The 23925-nt window shown below is 39.5% G+C and overlaps 1 protein-coding gene across 6 annotated transcripts; it reads left to right on the forward strand.

Moving 5' to 3' along the window:
* The first annotated feature begins 701 nt into the window (after window positions 1-701).
* On the forward strand, window positions 702-23319 carry NMI (N-myc and STAT interactor). Of its 6 annotated transcripts, none has more exons than XM_029225994.1 (10): window positions 702-766; window positions 7317-7487; window positions 10937-11020; window positions 13731-13827; window positions 14883-14978; window positions 16977-17139; window positions 19924-20030; window positions 20117-20303; window positions 22136-22242; window positions 22697-23319. In XM_029225994.1, exons 4-10 carry the CDS (start codon window positions 13744-13746, stop codon window positions 22880-22882), a joined length of 930 nt encoding a protein of 309 aa, XP_029081827.1. In that variant the 5' UTR covers window positions 702-766; window positions 7317-7487; window positions 10937-11020; window positions 13731-13743; the 3' UTR covers window positions 22883-23319. The 6 variants fall into 6 exon arrangements, with proteins under 6 accessions (XP_029081827.1, XP_029081826.1, XP_029081825.1 ...); XM_029225993.1 differs by lacking the exon at window positions 702-766 and adding an exon at window positions 7205-7226; XM_029225992.1 differs by lacking the exon at window positions 702-766 and having other exon boundaries at window positions 7221-7487.
* Window positions 23320-23925: the final 606 nt, after the last annotated feature.

Here is a 23925-nt window from a genome sequence, read left to right on the forward strand (position 1 = left end):
AAATGAATAACTAATGAAAGAGAAAAGAATATTCCTTTCAGTGTTCCTGGATATACTAGTCTTGTTCTTTTTTTCTGGCTTCTCCTTACTTCTTTCCACTTTTGCATCATTTTGACCCATTCACCCTCATGGCTTATTCCTTCCTTTCCATTTCAGAGCAGCTGTAATGACAGCCTAGCTGCAGACAAGGAGGCTTTGTCCTCTGAAGGAGATGGCATGAAAGACAGAAACTGCTGTTGTCCTGTCTACCATGGATGTCAAGAAATGCCCTTCCTTCTACTCATGAACCTAGGCCACCAGGCTGGCAAACAGGAAGAGGCCCTGTGCTCCCTGGCTGAACCACACAGTACACAGTACCCTGACTCTGGAGTGAACATTTCTGCTCCCTCTTTGTTCTTTAGGGAACTGGTTAGTCTACAGCCTTTCTATTCAAAGTATAGTCCAAGACCCAGTGCCATCACGCCATCAGCATCACCAAGCAACGTTCAAAATGAAGAACTTCCACCTCAAAACTATGGAACCAGGATCTGCTTTTTTTTTTTTTTTTTTGGCCGTGCCACATGGCTTGTAGGATTTCAGCTCCCCAATCAGGGATTGAACCTGGGCCCCAGCAGTGAAAGCTCTGAGTCCTAACCACTGGACCACCAGGGAATTCCCAGGATCTACATGTTAACAAGATCCCCAGCTGATTCGGATGGGCATTAAAGTTTGACAAGCACTGGTCTATAGGACGTCCTCTTACCCACAGACACATTTTCCCTTTCTGGTGAGTTTGGGACACGATTCAACAGAAATCATACACTATACTGAGATATATCTTAGTAGAAATTATGCCCCTACATATACCTAGGTACACTAAGAACAAATTGAAAACAAATTTAACTTAAAAAGTTGAGTTTTTTGCCTGATATGTTTGTGTTTTTTTTTTTTTTGCGGTACGCGGGCCTCTCACTGCTGTGGCCTCTCCCGTCGCTCCGGATGCGCAGGCCCAGCAGCCATGGCTCACGGGCCCAGCCACTCTGCGGCATGTGGGATCTTCCCGGACCGGGGCACGAACCCATGTTCCCTACATTGGCAGGCGGACTCTCAACCACTGCGCCACCAGGGAAGCCCAAGCAAAATAACTTTTTTTAGTTGTTTTCACTATGTTTGTGCATATTCTCTTAACTGCTGAGCTCCCTGGGAAGCTACATTGATTTACTTGGTTGCTTTGCCCGATTCTTTCTCATTTGGGATTTTTGGTGAGAACATAATCAGAATTTAATATTTTGATTTTTCCAACATTCCAAAGCTATGTTCTTTTTAAGCATTCTGAGAATCTCAAGTTTCTTTAAGCTTTTCCTCCGCTGTGATTTTAAGTTCAAGCCAAACAATTGGATTTATCCTACTATCACTTCACCCTGAGAGAATTCTGTCAGAAGCAGTATTCATTTTTTTTTAAAACTTTTTATTTTATATTGGAGTATAGCCAATTCAGAAGCAATATTCAGGGGCTTCCCTGGTGGTGCAGTGGTTAAGAATCCACCTGCCAATGCAGAGGACATGGGTTTGAGCCCTGGTCCCGGAAGATCCCACATGCCGTGGAGCAACTAAGCCCGTGCGCCACAACTACTGAGCCTGGGCTCTAAAGCCCATGCACCACAACTACTGAAGCCCGCGTGCCTAGAGGCCGTGCTCTGCAACAAGAGAAGCCACGGCAACAAGAAGCCTGCGCACAGCAACAAAGAGTAGCCCCCGCTCGTCGCAACTAGGGAAAGCCCGTGCACAGCAACAAAGACCCAACAGAGCCAAAAATAAATAAAATAAATTAATTTTTAAAAAAAAGCAGTATTCAGTTTGCAAGCAAAGCAGGAAAACATCAGCAGTATCCTCAGATTCTCTTAAAATAATTTCCATAATATAATATTGCGGTTTACTGCTTGATATGTTAAGGATATCAAGGATCAGTTTTTATTTTTGAACCTCTGTTTCATGAGCAAAACACTTACTTGTTCTTTCCGGCATTGTCCAAGGACAGTAGCTTTATTCTCTAAATACTTTAACAAAACAGAATTTTCTGACTGATCAAGTATGTTTATATGATAAATCAGTGGCCCAGGCATGATTCTAGAAGGTAATGTCCTTTATTCTTTAATTTTATTATTATTTTACTTGGATTAACTTCTATTATAAACTTCTATTTATAAATATTTGATCTAGCTCACAATATTTTGTTCACTTAGACAAACTTATTCATACACTAACATGAAAACCTATACAAAGGAGTTATAATATTGAGCCTAGAGTATTTGACTCCTACTCTTGTATCTAACTACTAGTTAGAAATAGGTATAATATTTATATTGCTAGTACTAAGTATAGTCATTTTACTAATAACTGCAGGTGACACAAAAGAAATAAAAAATGGTCTTTGTCTTAAGTGTACTTTTTCAGGTAGGAAGACAAAGCAGAAGAAATGTGCGAGAATAAAATGGAAAAAAAATTCTCACCCAGGTATAAGATGGTAACAGCTACCTGGGCCACCAGTGTCAAGCTACTTGAATACTTATCCTGGCTAAGGCACTGTGCTTAGACCTTGACATGTAGCAGTATCTCATTCACAACAGCTCCATTCTACAGAGGAGAAAAATGAGGCTGGGAAACTTCAGTAACTTGAAATTGGTATTCAAACCAACATCTCATATCAAAACCATGCTCTTAACTATATAGTACTGCCTGCCTGATAGAGAGTAAGGAATAGAATATTTATTTTCCTTTTCTTTTAAAAAAACCCGTTGTCTACTATTTTATTTATTTTTTTACAGCTTTGTTGAGGTACAGTTGACAAATAACATTGTGTGAGTTTAAGGTGAACAAGGCATACAACATATTGATTTGATACACTTATACATTGTCAAATGATTACCACAGCTAAATACCTCCATCATGTCACGTAATTATCATTTCTTCTTTGTGGTGAGAGTATTTAAGATCTACTCTCTTGGCAACAGTCCTTTACTCCTGATATGTCAATTGCAAACCTCTTGAAAATGAGAATGATGTTACCTAATTCCTTTGTGTCGCCCAGGACCCTGCACAATGCTGGGCACAGTATAAGTGTTGCAACTTCCCCAAGGATGAATTGCAAACAGGATTACCAAAATCTTGGCAACTAGCAGCATAAACTTGGTGTGCTAGACCTTTTCTAAAAGAAAGAGCATAATATAATAGATATCAGGTGGTTTTCTCATGATTTGCATATCCACTAAACTCATGATGCCTCTCTAGGATTTTTCACCTGACCTTTGGTCTCAGTTCACTTCCTCTACCTTTAAGAGTCAACTCAATCTTCACCTCTTCTGTGGAGGAAACATTCCCTGACTTCCTGAGGTAGAGGGGGGCTGTTTTCTCCTTGGTGTTCTACTACTAGTATCACACTTCATAGCACACATGGTACAGTATGTAGCACTGGTGTGTGTGGGGATGGTGCATTTATAGGGAAGCCTGAGAGGAGCCCATTGCCATCTGGTGGGGAGATAAATTTCTAACACAACATACATCTCATATCATGGCAGTGTAGATTTACATGACATGTTCAAGGCATCTCATGTACGGTATAATATTTATTGAGTGTGTGATAGATAGATAGATAGATAGATAGATAGAAAGAAAGAAAAAGTTTTCCTTGACCCTCTTAAGGTTCCTGGCTGGGTCTGAAAATGAAACTGACAAAGACAGATGAAGGGGAGAAAAGCCTACAAATTTATTTAACATAAGTTTTACATGACACAGAAGTCTTCATAAGGAAATGAAGACCCACGGAAACAGTTAGAACTGAGTATTATTTATTTATTTATTTATTTATTTTTGCCGTACGCGGGCCTCTCACTGTCGTGGCCTCTCCCGTTGCGGAGCACAGGCTCCGGACGCGCAGGCTCAGCGGCCACGGCTCACGGGCCCAGCCGCTCCGCGGCACGTGGGATCTTCCTGGACCGGGGCACGAACCCGTGTCTCCTGCGTCGGCAGGCGGACTCTCAACCACTGCGCCACTAGGGAAGCCCTAGAACTGAGTATTTTTATGCTAGGTTTGATGAAGAGAGGATAGTCATGGAAGAATATGATAGGTCAGAGAGTATGAGGTAATTGAAGTAAACTGGAGAAAACTTAGCAAAGCTGGTTTGTTAAGGATTCTTCTCTGGGTCCATTTGTCTTTGGAGATAAGAATGCTCCTTTCCCACAGGTGTAGGGTGAGCACTTCTCACAGGAGGCTTTTTGAACTATTTCAGAGAAGGATGGTAGTGGGGAGGAGGGTCAGAGTGACCGTCTTGCTTCCACTGTTTTCTCAAACTCTTTCCACTTAAAATAGTCAATATGCCAAGGTGCCATATTTTGAGGAAGCAAGTCCTCAATCATTAAAATCATTAGTAAAGCATTACTCAAATTGCCCCACTAGAAACTTTTCAAGATTTTAATAGCTGCTCCTTGAAAATAAAGGCTTTAGTGGTCAAATGAATTTGATAAATTCAAGATTAAATAAAGTTAAACTTTAAATGTATGCTATAATTTTTCCCTGCAATACTTCTCAAAACTCAACATGCGGATGTGCATTGTGAATCTCCCAAGTGTGAATCCAGTATGCGACATTTCCTAATCATACTTGCCCATAGAATTCCCTCATTTTTCATGCCCTGTAGAACATAGTGTGGAGACTGACTTCATGGTTGAGAGTAGAGAAAGATATCAATGTCATAACAGATTAATTGCTTGGTTTTGGGTCAGCACTTTAAGCCATAGTTTCCTGATCTGCAAAATGGGGATAATACCTATATCTCATATTGTTGTTGGCAAAACATAAAAGGTTTATAAAATGTCTAGGAGTTCTCAGTAGATCATCGCAATTACGATTGTTAACAATAATATATCTGGGAGCTGGGACTTCCCTGGAGGCGCAGTGGTTAAGAATCCGCCTGCCAATGCAGCAGACACGGGTTCGAGCCCTGGTCCGGGAAGATCCCACATGCTGCAGAGCAACTAAGCCTGTGCACCACAACTACTGAGCCTGCACTCTAGAGCTCACGAGCCACAACTATTGAGCCCATACGCCGCAACTACTGAAGCCCGCACACCTAGAGCCTATGCTCAGCAACAAGAGAACCCACCGCAATGAGAAGCCTGCGCACCACAATGAAGAGTAGCCCCCGCTCACCACAACTAGAGAAAGCCCGCGCAGCAACAAAGACCCAATGCAGCCAAAAATAAATAAAATTTAAAAATATATATATATATATCTGGGAGCTGCCTATTCATCTTCGGAACCCCTGCGCTTTGCAGAGTACTGGACCTGAAGTTCACTTGAGTTCAGACTGTTACACATGGCTCAGCTTCAGCATGTGGGCGGCCCAAAGGCTTCCCTACTAACTGTATCCTTTGTCCTTTAACAGGATTGGAGTCAATCTTAGATGAGTCCTGTTCTGGTCATGGTCCTGTTGCTTAGTATCTTCTTATAAAAAACAAAAATAAGATAAAAGAAGAAATGAGGTTTGAACTAAGTAACCTCTAGAGTTCATGTTCTCTAAAACTCTAAGGGATGGAAGTTTCCTGGTGGTCCAGTGGTTAGGACTCAGTGCTTTCACTCCCATGGGCCAGGGTTCAATCCCTGGTCAGGGAACTAAGATCCCTCAAGCCTTGCAGTGCAGCCAAAAATAAAATAAAAGGGGCTTCCCTGGTGGCGCAGTGGTTAAGAATCCGCCTGCCAGTGCAGGGGACACGGGTTCGAGCCCTGGTCTGGGAAGATCCCACATGCTGCGGAGCAACTACGCCCGGGTGCCACAGCTACTGAAGCCCACGCACCTAGAGCCCTTGCTCTGCAACAAGAGAAGCCACCACAATGAGAAGCACGTGCACTGCAACGAAGAGTAGCCCCTGCTTGCTTGCAACTAGAGGAAGCCCTCATGCAGCAACGAAGACCCAACGCAGCCAAAAATAGATTAAATAAATAAATAAATAAATTTAAATAAATAAAATAAAAAACAAAAATTAAAAAAACAAATTTTTAACCCAATGCAGCCAAAAATAGATAAATTAGATAAATAAATTTAAATAAATAAATAAAATAAAAAACAAAATTTAAAAAAAACAAATTTTTAACCTAATGCAGCCAAAAATAGATAAATTAAATAAATAAATACATTTAAATAAAATAAAAAACAAAATTTTAAGGGAGACCAAAAGTAATTCTTAGGCTGCCACAGTTAGAGTTTTTGTACTATTTTGACTGGGCCGATGAGTACAAGTGTCTATGCACCACTTTATTTTCTTCACTTAGAAAGGCCACTTTAAACTGATTGCCATCAATATTTTTTTTTTTTTTACATAGAAAAGGTGAATATTTAATACACCTGTAAATGTTTATTTCCTTTTCCCTTTGCAGAGCAAACCAATTTTTAATTCAGGAGTGGCATGCAATCAAAACCTATTGATATTTACATCATTTGGAAATATCTCAATGTATTAATTTATTTGAAAATGCATATAATATTCTTGATATAAAGGAATTTGACTTTGGTTAATATTTCATTTTATCAGATTATATATCAGTTATATATGAATACACAGCACTGTAAACTAGAATTTATGCCTGGAGGTCATTTTGATACATCTCCTCCCTGACCTCTATTTACCAGCCAGTGCAGCTGTGGGGTGGTTCTCTGTGTAGGATTCAGAAACAATGCAATTTTTGAAGTCAACCAGATGTTTTCCATTTCAAAGGAAAAGATCACACTTAGTGAAGTATTTATTTATAAGCTTCACAACAAAACAAAATGATTATAAGAAAACTTTCAAGGGACACAGGTCGTAGAAACCAACTGAACACCACAGCTTTCCCAACTTCCTGGGAAGTTGCAAAAGAAATACCTGTACACAAAAGTTGACCTTGTGCTGGCTGCAAAGATTTGTAGATTAAGGTTATAATGATCAATAAATTACAACGAGAGTTACCATTACAATCTGATGAGAGACTCCCACTTTGACTTCATTTGGTTTCTATCCACTTTTTCCAAAAACACGTCCTGTAATATACATACAAAGGAGTAGTTTTTAAAGCATGTCCTAAAATGATGTCTATGGAAACTTAAGGAATACTTTGGGAATAAATTCCCTCAAAACAAAAACAAAACCAATACGTTTTAAAAATCGAAAGTGAAAATAGGTGTAACTTGTTAGTGACTAATCATTGGAGACACCAGGTTTGGTATTCGAGCAGTGACTAGATTTAAAGAAAATCATTGTTTGAGTAGTTTTCTTCTCCTTTTATTCTTTCTTTCTTTTTTTTAAAGGAACGAAACTGTTGATCTGGGGGACACCCACTTGAAAAAGGCTCAAAGCTCTTCTGGACAAGGCAGCGCCAGCCGGGCCCGGAGGTTCAGCGCCTCCCGCGGACGCTCCACCTGCGCGCCGCCAGCGAGGTTTCCGGGAACCGGGGCGCGGCGCTCGGCGGGCCGAGGCGGGTGAGTGGGTGCCCCGTTCCCCTCCTGCCATCCCCGCTTCTAGTGGTCCAGGGCTGGAGAGGCAGCGGATGGCGACGAGGCAGGTTCCGCGGGACTCGGGACCTCCTGCGGGGAGACGCCCGGCGGAGAGCCGGGGGCGGACGGGGGCCGGGCGCGGAGCCCCAGCGCTGCGCCCCTGCGCTGCCCGCTGCCGGGGTCGCGGGGACCACACAGCCACCGAGGGGACGCGCCTGCCCCCGGCCCACGGGGCCTTCTCTGTGCCGTCCCGGCCTCTGACCCCGTCTCCTTTGCTTTGCTTCATTTCGGAAATTGAAACTTAAAATGGTTTGTGTTTCCCCACTGTTCTTGTAGTGTCTCTGGAGACAGCTGTTAGGAAAACAGATTCCTTCAGGACATTTACTCTGTTGGCAGGAGGAGCAGGTTTTGGCAGCCGTACCTCACTTTTCAGAATATGCAGGGGTTTTCTTGAAAGAGACGTCCAAAAGAGAATGCGATGTTTCCCTATCTATACAACATGCAGAAGTTTAAAAAACAAAAACAAAACAAAACAAAAACAACTTTGTGCATCACCTCCTCCTTTTTTCCTTCCTTCTCATTTCCTTTCTTTTTGCCGCCAGGCATGCATATGGGAAGATTTGCTTCTATCAGGCGGGGTGGGGGTGGGGGTGGGGGTGGGGTGGGGGGGCATCACGGTGATGTGAGTATATTAAGGGAAATAGGTGGTGAATTGGTATAGGTGATTTGTGCTGGTTTTTTCATTCGCTGCCATAACAAATCACCACAGACTTAGTGGCTTAAAATCCACAAGTTTATTATCTTAAAATTCTGCTGGTTAGAAGTTCAACTGGGCGTCACTGGGCTAAAATCAAGGCGTCTTCAGGGCTGCCTTCCTTCCCCGAGGCTAATGCGGTGAACCTGTTTTCTCGTCTTTTCCAGCTTCTGTAGACTGCTCACCTTCTTTGGCTCAGTGGTGCCCTTTCTCTATCCTCAAAGCCAGCAATGTTGCATTTCTCTGACTAGTCTTCTGTTGTCACATCTTACTCTGATTCTACTCTTCTGCCTTCCTCTTTCACTTTGAAGAAGGACCCTGGTGATTACATTATTTCCCCACCAATAATCCAGGAAGATCTTTGTATTTATATATATGTATATATATTTTTGGCTGTGTTGGGTCTTTGTCGCTGCATGCGGGCTTTCTCTAGTTGTGGCGAGCAGGAGCTACTCTTTGCGTAGCACAGGCTCTAGGCACGCAGGCTTCAGTAGTTGCAGCACATAGGCTCAGTAGTTGCGGCACGCTGGCTCAGTAGTTGTGGTGCACGGGCTTAGTTGCTCCGCGGCATGTGGGGTCTTCCCGGACCAGGGATCGAACCCGGTTCCCCTGCACTGGCAGGCAGATTCTTAACCACTGCGCCACCAAGGAAGTCCAAGATCGTTATATTTTGAAGTCAGCTGATTAGCAACCTTAATTCATTCTACAACTTTAATTCTCCTTTGCAGTGTAACCTAACATATTCACAGATTCTGAGGGTTAGCATGTGGGCATCTTTAAGGGGACCATTATTCTGCCTACCATTTGACTGTATAAAAGGAAAGCTATTACTGTACATCCCATTTATGCAAAGAGGGAAAGTGTCCAGTTACTAGATATGCTGTAAGAAGTCCTGGGAGTATTATGTAGTAGACCATTCATATGAGTTAAATATATTATTGAGAGCCTTTATTACAAGCCTTTATTATTATTCTTAGTCTATATTAAGAATATAGACTAAAAAAACAGTTAAATAATGTTGCAGTTTCTGCTTTCTGGAAATGTAATAAGAGAACTTCACATGCCTGGGATGTCCTGAGCTGAATAAATACCTCAGTCAAGATACTGCACAATTCTATAAATATTGAGTGTTTTCAGTGTGTGAATGTGTATTGTGCTCTGAATGGATACAAGGAAGAATGGACGTGGTCCCTGGCCTCAAGGTCATCACCATCTAGTCATGGAAAATGACACAGGTACACAAATAAAGCTCCCCAAAAGAGATAATAGCGGGAGAAGTAAAATCATTTGGGGGAATCAGACAAAGCTTCAAGAACTTGGAGGGGAATTTGGGATGGATGTTGAACAGTAGGGTTTCATTAGGTGGAGGTTAAGGTTGGAAGGGGAGGAAGGATGTGACATTGAGGGACAGGAGGGAGAAGAGAAACCCTTAGAGTGTTCAGTGTGGTTAAGGGACTTGGTCCAGGAGTTGTCTAAATAAGACTAGTTGGGGTTAGATTGTGTAAGACTTGGGATGAATACCGTTATAAGGACTCTGCAGTTGTTAACGCAATAAAGAGCTACTTATATATACCTTTTTTATTTTTAAACTCCTCAAACTTACAGAAAGTCTGCAAGTAAAAAATTGTCTTTTTCCTGAGTTATTTGAGAGTAGGTTTCATGACCAATTACCCTGGAATTCTTGAGTATTTATTTCCTACAAAAAAGATGTTCTCTATGTAACTCCAATACAGTGATTAAAATCAGAAAAATTAATATTGATACATTATGCCATCTAATCCTTGGATCTAATTTAAATTTTGCCAGTTGTCCCTATAATATCCTATAACAAAAGGACCCAGTTCAGAGTTATGCATTGTGTTTAGTTGTGATGTCTCTTTAATCTCCTGCCTGGGACAGTTTCTCAGTCTTTCCTTGGCTTTCATGAACTTGACACTTTTGAAGAGAACAGGCCAGTTTATCTCATGTTTCCTCTTGTTTAGATTCGGCTCATGCATCTTTGGCAGGAATATCATAGGAGTCATGCTGTGTTCTCGGTGTGCCTATCATATGTCAGATGATTTTGATGTATCTCATTATTTACTTTGATTACTTCATTATGGTGTGGTCCGCCTGGCTTCTTCACTGTAAAGTTATTCTTTTCCCCTTTGAAATTAGTGTTTTGTGGAGAAGTATTTCTTTTGTTTGTTTTGTTTTGAGAAGCTTTATTCATAATAGCCCCAAACCAGAAATAACCAAATAGCCCACCAACGAGAGAATGGATAAACAACTTGTAGGCTGTCCATGCATGGAATACTACGCAGCAATAAAAAGGAACAAACTACTAATACATGCAATAACAAGGACAAGTCTCCAAAACATGTTGAGCTTAAAACTCTAGCACATATAAAAGGGTGCATACCAAATGATTCCACTTATATGAAGTGCAATAACAGGTTGTTCAGTGTAAGGAAATTTTAACTCAATTAAAAACAATCATTTCTTGAGTGTGGACTATATCCCTGGCACTCTTTTGGGTACTGTTAGGGTAGCATTCTGGATGAACTAGAGCATACTTTAGAGAACAAAACAAAAATCATAGCCCTTACAGTGCTTATATTCTTGTAGGTCAGCTTGACATGTTCAAAGCAAAAGGGCAAACTGATATTTATCCCCATTGAAATTGTTGATCTCCTTCAAGGGCTTGTCAATGCCAGGACTGGTGAGTGCTCAGAACACCTAAATGATTGAGATTGCACTGGATTTTGGTTTGCAGTACTTGTGGGTAAGTATTTTGAAACTAATTAAATGGTCCTTTCCTCACAAAACTATCAATTTATCTATCTATCTATCTACCTATATAGCTAGCTAGCTAGCTAGCTAGCTATGTTTACCGACTCATAGTTCTGTTTTGCTCAGTGGATTTAATTATTACTGTAATTATTTATTTCTGTGCTTAATTGATTCCCAGATTTGTCCAGTGAGAACCTCATCAAGGTGGACTCTATGTTCTTGTGACATATCCTCATCATTCTTTGAGCACTTCTTGCTTTCTGACACCATAAGATGCTTGCCTTGTACTTTTCCTGTCCTACTTCTAGAAGCAGCCATTTCTCTGAATAGCCTTGATTCCTGGTAGCTGAGAATGGTACTAGAAACTAAATTCTGGGCGCTAGATGTGCTCACTGCTGTTGTCTTTGTTTCCAGGCCCTTTTAGCAGACAGAACTGGGGAATATCACACACTCACACACTTATATCTATATTTAAATTTCTGTACTTTTCTATCAACATATCAGAAATCATGAGATTATGCTGATATCTCCAGTTCCAATTCATAGCATTCATTCTATTTTTCTCCCTTTGCATTTTTTTTTTTTTTTGATTTTCTGAGTCAGGTTTTTCATTGTCAGAGAACGTGATTATAAATATGCAGAGGGAGAGCTTCCCCGGTGGCGCAGTGGTTGAGTCCGCCTGCCGATTCAGGGGACACGGGTTCGTGCCCCGGTCCAGGAAGATCCCACATGCCGCGGAGCAGCTGGGCCCGTGAACCATGGCTACTGAGCCTGTGCGTCCGGAGCCTGTACTCCGCAACGGGAGAGGCCACAACAGTGAGAGGCCCGCGTACCGCAAAAAAAAAAAACAAACAAAAAAAACAATGAGAGATGTTTAAAAAAAAAAAAGGAGAAAAAAAAAATAAAACCCCAATGAGATACCACTTCACATCTATTAGAATGGGCGTCATGAAAAAGACAAGAGGTAACTGTAAGGCCAACTGGCCTGAGGCAGGGGAACACAATCAGATTCACAGGTTGCATCAGACCAAAACTCTCCGGACCACCCAGTTCCAGAAACTGACCTGGAGACTTTCCGGACCACCCAGTTCCAGGAACTGACCTGGGGACTTTGAACCCGGCCCAGCCTTCCCGCCTTTCGAGGGGCGGGACTAACGGTCCCCCAGGATACCCGGAAAGACCACCAAATAAGGAATACCCTGCGCCCTCCCAGATTCACCACACCCCTTTCCCTTCTTCCCCTATAAAATCTTGCCCAACCCTCCCCCGGGTGCGACTTCTCTGGCCCCTTTCTCTCGGACCAGTGAACTTCGCCTGGGTGCGCTCCCTAATAAAGCTCACTTGAAGCTTTCCTCTGTTTCGCGGTGCCGTTTGTTAAGATCCGACCTTACAGTAACAAATACTGGAGAGGGTGTGGAGAAAAGGAACCCCTGTGCACTGTTGGTGGGAATGTAAATTGGTGCAGCTGTTATGGAGAACAGTATGGAGGATCCTCAAAAAGTTAAAAGTAGAACTACCATATGACCCCTTTTTTTGGACACTGCTTGTGTTCACACTGAGTAAACTAAGCCATGACTAATTTTCTGCTAGTCTTCTATTTTATGTTTAGAGAAGAATACATGTCTTTTCTGTTTCTTCTATAGGAATAGTGAGAACTTAGCCACTTGAAATCTTGGAAGATTGTATTAACAGACACATTATTACTGTGCTTCTAAAACAATAACTGTTGTGATAATCCTTGTGTCATATTTGATATTTGGGATATTTGATATTTGGGATAACTCCATCTTAGTAAATTGATATGCAGGCAAGGTTTCTTAACTTTTTTGGTGCCAGTCTGAAAAAGCTTGTGGGCCTTTCTCAAAATAAAGTTTTTAAGTTGTATAAAACAAAATACATAGAATTATAAAGGAAACCAATTATATTGAAATATGATTATCAGGTTATTTAAAAAGCAAATATTTAATATAGTAATATATATCAATATACTACAGTTTATTACAAGACCTAGTCATGAGTTTAATAACTATCATAATTTTGAAGCAGGGTTAAACACAAGCAATGTTTCAGGATATCTGGAAGAGTTAAAATATTTTATGAAAATATCTGTACCGTCTTGGTGACTTTTGTCACAGGGGCTGCAAATACTATGTGGCTTGTTGCCTATATTCATATTTGAAGAGAATGCTAAGTTTCAATCAGAGGTTATTAGAAATAAAGATGAAGTTTTTTTTCCTGTCCAAGTGTATGAACTCGGGAGGGTTTGTGAAAACCCCTGTACGCATAGAGGAACGGTGTTTGGAGGTCTTTTTACTCCATTACATTTGGAGAGTATAATAGGGAGAATTAAATATTTAAATAAAAACCTTTGGAAAAGTCTAGAAGACCAAAATAATAGTCTTTTAAAATGGAGCATCATGTTATGATTGAAATGAGAACTACAAAGGAATGTTAATACCTATTATTTTCTCTTACGGTGTTGAAAAGCAAAGAATTTTTAGAACCTTTTTATATGTTTATAGGTGTGAAAGTTATTTGAAATAGAGACTTTGGATATAATCCTCATGATAATAATAAAGACTTCGGTGATAGGAAATAACATATAGCAAAGAAGAGATGTTTCTTCTGTAAGAGGGTAAAAGTTACTTTTTCTTCTTGAATTTGTGTGTTTGTACTATTTTTAAAGTATTTACCTTTTATAGTAATTAGGGAATCATGGCAACTGATGAAGATAACAAAAAACAAGTTCTTAAGGAGTATGGGCCAGCTGAAGAATTTATGAAAGATGAACAAAACCAGGTAAAAAGGAAAAATTACTGAGTACTATTAAAAATTAACTTACATCTATTACTTTTGCAGCGAGGCATGTTTCATATGTCTTTGTCCAACATTATGTTGAATTTGGAAGAATATTAGGGTTTTCAGTTTTTTTTACCTCTATTATTCAAGACTGACAAGAAGAATCATATTTCTTTTCTTTCTCTTACACAGCTTACAGTGTTAGCTGCTTTTTCACTTCCTCTCTCACTTCTTTGATTTGCACCTAGAAGTTAAGAGTTTCATTAGCAATTATCCAATTAGACCTAAGAGGGAATGGAGGCTCAGGTAGTTAAACCACTTACTCAAGGCGATCTGTCTGGCATATCAAGGCAGCTATACTGTGGGAATCACAGAAAAAAATATTTTTAAATTGCCGCAGAGTAACATATGTCCACAGTTATGGTGCAGCTTAAAAGTCATATTGGAGTCACAAATAGTTAGGAAGGAACTGACAGACACTGAACTAAGATCCAGAAGACAGGGGTATCAGTCCTTGCTCTACTATAAACATTTCTGTGACTTTGGTTTAGTGTGAAAAGTGGTTTCCTTTTTTGTATAATAGAGATAATAATCCTTGGCAGTGGTAAGAAAGTCGACAGGTGATGATGTAAAACATTTGACAAAGGTATTTTTCACGTGATCATATTTATTTTGAGACTGTCTAATGTCTTTCTTTGCCTTGTTCAAAGTGAGAGAAATTTTGCTTCTTTAATTAATTAGAAAAATGAGGTCGGGGCTGGGACTTCCCTGGTGGTCTACTGGGTAAGACTCCACGCTCCCAATGCAGGGGACCCGGGTTCCATCCCTGGTCAGGGAACTAGCTCCCACGTGCATGCACAACTAACAAGTCCACATGCCACAACTAAGAAGCCCACATGCCGCAACTAAAGATCCCACATGCTGCAACAAAGATCCCGTGTGCCACAACTAAGACTTTGTGCAGCCAAAATAAATAAATATTAAGAAAAGAGGAGAAAAATGAGGTCGGGACTGTTTAAATTTTGGGTGTTATTTTATTTCCTTTTTATTTTTAGAAATTAATTAGTGAAATTGAAAAGGAAAATATTCAGTTAAAGGAGGAGATCCAAAAGCTTGAAGCTGAGTTGCAAGTGACAACAGGGAACTCCCAGGTACTTCTTTAATTATTTTATGTATCTCATTTTTCACAGACCCCATTTTTCAGGAAAAGCAATTTATCAATACAGAATTCATTTCTAAAACATTATGGTCATCCATGGCACCACTGTTTGCAACAGCCCCAAACTGAGAGCAGTAGGATGAATTAATAAATTAGGGTGTATTCACACAGTGGACTACTACACAACAATGAGAATGAACAGGCTACAACTGTATGCAATAAAATTGATGAATTTCATAAACACAGTGCTGAGCCAGAAAAGGAGAAACAGGGTGCACCATATGCTTCCATTGAAATACAGCATGAAAACACGATGTTAGAAGTTAGTATGGTGGTTACTCTTAGAGGCAGGTAGGAACTGGAAGGGAACCCAAGAGGGCTTCTGGGGTGTTGGTCTTGTTCTGATTATTAATCTGGGTGCTGGTTACAGGTGTGTGATCACTGTAGAATTTCATCTTGCTGCACACTTATGCTAATACATGTTTTAATATTCACGTATATGTTAATCCAAAACTACCCCCAAATGATGGTCATTATCAATCACTTTTGGATCAAATTCTTGGTCTTCTCACCAAGTTCTTTTATTGTTCTCCTCATCCAAGTAATTTAAGTGAGTTTCACAGTTAAAAAGAAATTGGATGAGTATCTTCATTTAAATTCTTAATTTCTCCTGTGTTTGAGTTAGACATAGCTTTCACTCCTTTTTTCTTCATAACAACCCAGGTTAAAAAAAATACTTTAAACAATTTAAATGCTTAAAGCATTGTCACTTTTTGTTTCTGAAATGGGGGATAGGATGTTGAATATCAGGAAGTGAAGTTTCCGGTGTTTGTGAGATTTAGAGAAGTCTCTGTTAAGATTCTGGATACTTCTCAGGCTGGATCCAGAATCATTTAGTCCTACAACTCAAAGGGCCTCGGGAACCCAGCCAGCTCAGTTGATTCACTTCACAGAGGACTGAAACTGGGGTCTAGAGAGCATAAGTGAATTGCTCCCTGCCACGGTCTACTCAGGACTAGAAGCAGGCATTCTCACTCTCACTTCGGAAAGCTCTTGACTTCTCAGGGTATACTGGATGTTTCGACATTATTGGGAAACACTCTGCCTTTTCTCAAGACACTGCAGATCGTTTTGAAGTCAGAGTTATGGTAATCAGAAATTCTACCAAAGTTACATGTAGAATAAATGTCAGATGAGATCAAATGACTTACTTGACATTTCTAATGTCTTTGCGATAAAACCTTTTCTTGCAGCATGTAAAATAACCATGGGAAATAGAAATGCAAACACTCAATTCATTTGTGCATTTATGTGTGGTTGTACTGACCGTTCATCCCAGTGATTTTAAGCAGCTAAGTATAACCCCTTAACTTTATCCTCCAGATTACAGATCTTGCTGTTGTGTCCCTTCACATTTTTATAAACCTCAGTTGGGGTAATGGTTAAAAAGTTGATGGGCAGGTGTTGAGGAAGGGGGAATTTAAATTTGATAAATTTTAAGTCATTGAATTCAGGAGTCTTTCTTTTTGGATGAGGTTATCTGAGTTTGCCATCAAAATAACCATATACACCTGACTCTATTTCATACCTCTTTGCAGTGAGGGTAAATATACTGTGCAATGATTTCTTTGTGAGATAGCTTTTATTGGCACAGTTGTTCAAAGGGTATTTTTCTACAGGAATGATGTAGGCTTTAGACTCAAACACCACACAATATTGACCAGTTTAAACACTTAGAAAAGGTGAGAGATTATATATTTACAATTTCATCTGTGAAATAATATTGAAGGATCAGCATCTGACTACATTACTGAGTACTTCCCTGGGAAGAAGCAATTACTAAAGATATTAAATAAGACCACGCTCAGTATTCCGTGGAGCTCTGAAGTAAGTGGAGAGTGAATTATTGGATGATCAAATCACATTATCATTGGAAGGACTTAGGTTATTTCTTGTCTTGATTTTAATCAAACATTTCTGTTTGAATTAGATTAACGAGGATATTCCCGAAACAAAGATAAAGTTCACAGCTGTAGAGAATCCTGAGAGTGACAGCCAGTTTTCAAATACCTCCTATTCGTGTCACATGAGCTCAAAAGTCCCTTATGAGCTACAAAAAGGACAAGCACTTATCACCTTTGAAAAAGAAGAAGGTATGACTCATGTTCAAAAATTTGACTATGTTACCTTTGGAAAGCACTGGGACTTTCAAAGAGTTTTTGTAGATATTTGGCCATTGCTTTACAATTTTTACATTTATCATTTCATCTCATCCTCATAGTGACACCCTGAGGTAGGTATGATTATCCCCATTTTACAGATGAGAAAACTGACTCTGAGACGTTGAGTGACTTGAACATGATCACACATTCAGGACGTGACAATGCTGGGACTCAAGCCCAGGTGTTGTGATGTCCAATACCAATGCCTTTCTACTGCAACTGCTACCTGCAAATGATAATACTAGTGATAATGTTTCAAGGTTGTAAAGCTCTACATCATTCTAGGAGAGTTCTCACAGACATTATCTCATTGTATACTCACATGAATCCATGAAAGAAATAAGATAGAGAGTTACTATTTACATTTTATAACTAAGAAAACAGATTCTCAGGTGTTTAAGTGATTTACCTAAATGCACAAGACCTGTGAATGGCAGGAGCCCTGGAGTCAGAGATTTGGGAGTGGGACCTGATGTTTGCCACGTCCGCCGTGGTGTGGGACTCTCTTGAGATCTGGGGGCACCTTAATGAGGAGAATCTGGCTTTGAGTGCCAGCTGTGCCCCTTTCTAGAAGTGTAACTTGGTTGGGTTCTTTATAAATCTCAATTTTTTTATGACACATTTTGTGGCAGTACCTACCTCAGGGGGTTGCTTTGAGTATTAAATGAGAAATGTTGAAAAATACTTAGCACAGTGTCTGATATATAATAAACACTTAATAAATGTTAGCTGTCATTATTGCTACATGTTAGGAATTTTTCAGCTAAAGAAACAGAAGCTTACCTAAGATAAGGAACTTGCTCAAGGTCCATACAGGTGATAAATTGCAGAGCTGAGAGCCAAACCTCAAGTACCCTTGTATGTTCTACTGTACCAACATTCCTCTGAGCAGGCCACCATCTGGGCTTTTTGTTCTCATATTTTCCAAGTTAGATTAAGTTATGGGTGGGGTCAGATGGTCTTCACAAGCCCTTCCAGTGTTCAGATTCTGGGAATCTATGATTATAACTCACGTCTCCTTGACGCCTGGTTTGTTACTATAGCCTGAAAATAAATAGAAAGGCATCCTGGCAGGTCACTATATGCACATACGCTTTGTCCACTCTGGTTCCGCCCCTGCAGCTGAGGGTGAAGGGGGAGGCCAAGAGCCCTGTTGGCAGTTGGCAGTTGGCCGTGGTAATTGAGATATAACTGAAGGATGGAAGTGAGGATTTGGGAAGCAAGGATTCTGCATAGGAATTACCTGGGGATGCTGGGAACAGGATTTTCTTCAAAAACAGCTGCATCACTGCTTCCACCTTTGGCATGGCTCTGAGGTCCTGCTCTTCTGGACAACTTTGGGTTTCTACACAATTAAACAGGAGTTGGCTTTTGACACAGTCACAGAAGTTGAAACACAAGGAGCCCTCAGCTGTGTCACATCACCAGATGTTGGAGGTTTGGGGGGTGGGCATTGGGAGGGAAAGATCATCATCTAAGTATTACTTACAGTTGATAATCTCTGTTATTGTTGCCTGTTGTCAATAACAACAAAAAGATGTAATTCAAGTTAGAGAGCCATATCATGGTACAATGAGTCTGAATTCCCACATGACAACGCCCTGTTTTCTAGCCTTGTTTCTCTCTTCCTCCAGCTGTGGTGTGCTGTCTGGTTGTTATAAACACATGTGAGGTTTATAAGACCGAGACTAATTTGTGTCTAGTCTTTATGACATATTAGAGTAAGCAGCTCCAAATAGCAACAACTGAAGGGTTATAAACTCTTATGTCACACAATTAAAAATAAACACATACCCACATGCATTTTATTTTGGTTTTTTATTATTCTTATTTATTTATTTATTTTTGGCCGCGTCTTAGTTCTCCGATCAGGGATTGAAACCCAGCCCCTCAGCAGTGAGAGCACCGAGTCCTAACCACTGGACCACTAGGGAATTCCCCGCACATTCATTTTAAACTGTCATATAGTTGCTATTGGATTTCTAATGATGTTTGGCATAATTATATTACTAAGCCTTTCCCATTTGCATGGCTAAATTAGACTAGATAGTTTTGTGATCAGTATATGAAGACTATCGACTTTTTAATGAATGATCTCAAGAGCATTTTAAGGAAAGTAGAATTCTTCATTAAATATGACCAAAAAAAAAAAAGACTCACTCTTTGGTATTTAAGTCTTTGTGGTCTTTAATATGTAATCCTGGGGAAAGACAGAGACAAGAACAAATATTTATTTCTTTGTTGCTTGTAACATATTAAGGAGCAGTGACAAATGATAAATAAGATTAATTGTCAGAATGGCACTGACCTAAAAAGTTTTCCTAGCTTACTCAACATGGAAGAAATTTCTGGCTGAGCTTTAATGTACTAAGGGAGTTCTCTGATAATTCTGTCTACAGTGGAAAGGAAGGGTGTGTGGCTGTACTGAAGTAATATATGAATTTCTGAAGGATCATCGGGCTTATCTCTTAAGGGATGAATCTAGAACTTGTCGAGAATTTCTACATTGTAATTTTTTGCTGATATATTTTGACATTAATATATCCTACTATGGTGGCAAGACCATCATCACTTAGAAATCCTAAGAAAAATGTAAAAATTAGATCTCTTAAAATTAAAGAAAACTTAAAATATTCAGAATTATTTGTTGTTAAACCAAACATGTAAAAATGTATTGAAATATTGGCAATTAATACTTCCCAAATTATTTTTCAGTTGCCCAAAATGTGATCAGAGTGGGGCACCATCACGTGCAGATACAGGATGTAAATATGAAGGTTATGGCCAGCCCGGTTCCATTAAACTCAGGAGTCAGATTCCAGGTAACATGGTGATTAAAGCGTTTCAGAATTTGTTAAACACGGACACTTTTCTCATCCATATTTCTGAACGTGAACCGATTTCCCAGGTTCACGTAGAAGTGTCTAAAATGAAGATCCACGTTACCGACATTCCTGATGAACTGCCTGAAAGTCAGATGAGAGACAAGCTAGAACTGAGTTTTTGTAAATCCCGCAACGGAGGCGGAGAAGTGGACTGCGTGGAGTACGACAAGCAGTCCCGGAGCGCCGTCGTCACATTTGTGGAAAGTGGAGGTATTCCCGCACTGAGTGTTAGACAGTACTCTAGCATTTCAATTACGTTCTGCCAGGTCTGAAAGTATCCCTTTCTACTGCTTTTATTTGGAATTTATTAGACAGCATAATAACAGGGGATTTTTTTTTAACCTTATGAAATGGTAGAGTCCTGAAAATGATTTCCCTGAGTGCTACTGAGAATGATAGGATTACAGATAACAAGTACCTACATCTTAGTGCATTCCTATCACGTGCCAGGCATGGAGTCTTTGGTGTTTTATACATATATCTGCTCAGATCCATAGCACAGCTCTGGATGTAGGTGTTATACTCATTTTATTGATGAGGAAACTAAGGCGTACTCAAGGTAAGCAGCTTACCCAAGATCGCACAGTGGGTGTGTGGCAGAGAAACATTCTGAAAAAATATATATATAAAACTGTCTCCTCATCTCACTTATTACGATTGACAAGGATCTCAGGTGGAGGTAATCGATTCCAGGAAGAAGAGGGGGTAATAGAGAGAACAGCTGTTCCTTTCTTAGGTAGAAATGGACTTTTACCAAATCATCTTAGAGAGGTTTATATTCTTATAATGAAAAATAGAAGATTCTCCAAGTTCTTTTGTTAATATGTTCAAATGATTCTCAATGTAAAAATCTCTTCCTCTAGTTAATCTAATTCTTAGGACTTCTCCAGGGTTTGCACATACGATAGAAATCCAAATATACAATTAAAAACCGTTGACTGATTTAAGTTTTTTCATAATAAAGTAATACATGCTTTTTAAAGAAAATTGAAATAATAGAGAACAACATTAATTTAATAAAAATTGAGACAATTCCTTAAATTTCCAAACTTCCCTTTCTCCTGCTATGTAGCTAGTTATGGTTAGGTGAATGTCTTTCCAGATCCTTCTGGAATTGCTGGATAATATGGTAATTCTATGTTTAATGCTTGAGGAACCGCCATACTGTTTTCCACAGTGGCTACACCTTTACATTCCTACCAGCAATGTACCAGGGTTCCAGTTTCTCCACATCCTTGCCAGCAAGGATCTACACTCTTAACCACTGTACTATATTGCTAATTCAAGGTGGACTGGTGAGAGGAGAAAAAAAGTGATTGGACATTCTTACGAACTGTTTCTGTTAAACTCTATGCAATCTTGACACATTACCTTTTTTCCCCTCTAGGAAAAAAAGCTGCCAAAAATAAATCTGGTTATTTTTTGTGTTGGAGAAAGTTGATGAATTTTTGTTATTTGCCTTCACTTTTTTTAGATGACGTTCAGCACCCCTGCCCCTTTGATTAACATCATTATACAGGTTTATTGAATGTCATGTATTAGTTACAGGACAATTAAGTAATTTTAGATATATAATAGTAATATAGTAATTTGCTATATGTATGTATGTGTATATATATATATATATATATATATGCACAGAAAGAGAGAGAGAAAGAGAGTATTCTAATCTTAATTTGCATGTGTACTTCCTGAGAGATTGGGAAACACTGGGTTTTGTTAGGATGGCTGGGTTATTTTTTGCAAATGGTTATCACATTTTATGTAGCTCAAGGTAGGTCTATCTGAGGACATTGCAGCTCACTGTGCATTGATTGACTGATAGTTTAAGACAGATGGAGCTATTTAAATCTCATTATCATTTGGTCTTATGTTTTTTAAAATTATGTACTGTGAATTCTTTAAAGTGGACTGTAGAGTTCCTTAAAAATTAATCCCTCAAGCCACTGTTTACTCTGACATTCTGTTTGAAGGAGGTTTTAACTTTGGTTAAAAAATGTTTGATATAAAGGAGAAAATAATTTTTAAAAATTTACTTCTAGTTGCTGACAAGATTTTGAAAATAAAAGACTATCCTCTTTATATAAATCAAAACTGCCAGAGAGTTACTGTTTCTCCGTACACAGAAACATACCTGAAAAAGTTTCAGGTAAAGTCATCTCTCTTCTTTCATTTTGGAAACTTATTGCCCGGCCCCACCCCACAGAAAATAAAAAGTTGTGATTCTGTTTCCGTTAGAATCTTATTAATTAACCTAGCCTGCCATCCTGAAAGCTAGAACTCATGCCTAACTCTTGGTTTCACTTCCCCTCCAGCATTCATTTCGTTACTTGATCTTGTCACTTCCACCTCTCACTACTTCTCTAACTGGTCTCTCTGTCCATAGAGTTGCCCTCCTTTCCTCTATTTGTCACAATGGCACCAGAGTTATCTTTCTGAAACTCAGATCCAACTCTGATATTCTCTTGCTTGAAAATCTTCCTGAGACCCGTTGTCTCTCTCAAGATAACATCCAAACTATTAAGCAGAGCTTATAAATGTAAAGTTTTGTAATTCAAAGCGCTTAGAAAATTTTCTATTTATCTTTTTATTTTGCTTCTTAGGTATTTTCAGGAGTATCTAAGAAGACAGTGCTTCTGACTGGACTGGAAGACCTTCAGATCATAGATGAAGAAACTGTAGAGGATTTTATTAACATTCACTTTCAACGGGAGAAAAATGGAGGTGGAGAAGTCGAGGTAGTCAAGTGTTCCCTTGGGCAACCTTACATAGCATACTTCGAAGAATAGAGTCATGGAATCCTATGAAAATTAGAGCTTTTGAACCCAAATCACTGTTAATGCTTGACAAAAATGAATATCCTTTTCCTTAAAAAAAATGAAAAATTTAATTCTTTCGTGTTTGTTTATTCTTAGATACAAAATATATTTCTGTTTTTGAATTCTTTGTTTCCACCTGTGCTGAATGTTTACAAATGCAATAACTATATTAAAACAGTTTTGTTCATAAATTTTGTGGCTGGGTGCCATGTCCATTGAAATGAACCATAAGTGATCCAGTTGTCCGCCTGCCATGTTGGCTCATTCTGTCATGGTCTGAGCCAACAGCAGAATTAAATTCATATTAAAATGCTGTCAGAAATGAAATGCTTTTAGAAAAGATTCTAAACCTAGACCTATCCAATGCTGCCTGCCATCTAAAATAAAGGGAAAAACTAAAAAGAAAAAAGGCTTGGTTTTGCTTCTGATATTTCATTTTTAGGTTTTCAAGTTGTTATACTACCATCAGAAATACTCATTTCTCTCACATTTCTCTTTGGAATAAGAAATGTTGCCTATGGGGCTTCCCTGGTGGCGCAGTGGTTGGGAATCCGCCTGCTGATGCAGGGGACACGGGTTTGAGCCCTGGGCTGGGAGGATCCCACATGCCGCGGAGCAGCTGGGCCCATGCTCCACAAGTACTGAGCCTGCGCTCTTCAGCCTACGAGCCACATCTACTGAAGCCTGCCACACGCCTAGAGCCTATGCTCCTCAACAAAGACAAGCCACCGCAATGAGAAGCCTGTGCACTGCAACGAAGAGTTGCTCCTGCTCGCTGCAACTAGAGAAAGCCCACGTGCAGCGACAAAGACCCAATGCAGCCAAAAATAATAATTTAAAAAATATATTAAGAAAAATTTAAAGAACCTCATTTAATTTTGATTGGTACAGTCTCACTAGCACAGAGGGTGTTATATTTAGTCTATGGTAGACTGCCAATTAGAAATAATTTTTTCCTAATATTTAGGACAAAGTTGGAAACTGTCACTTTTGTTTCTTTTGGGGGCCTTCCT

The sequence above is a fragment of the Monodon monoceros genome, unplaced genomic scaffold, assembly GCF_005190385.1.
Source record: "Monodon monoceros isolate NGI ecotype Baffin Bay Population unplaced genomic scaffold, NGI_Narwhal_1 Super_Scaffold_16, whole genome shotgun sequence".
NCBI lineage: Eukaryota > Metazoa > Chordata > Mammalia > Artiodactyla > Monodontidae > Monodon > Monodon monoceros.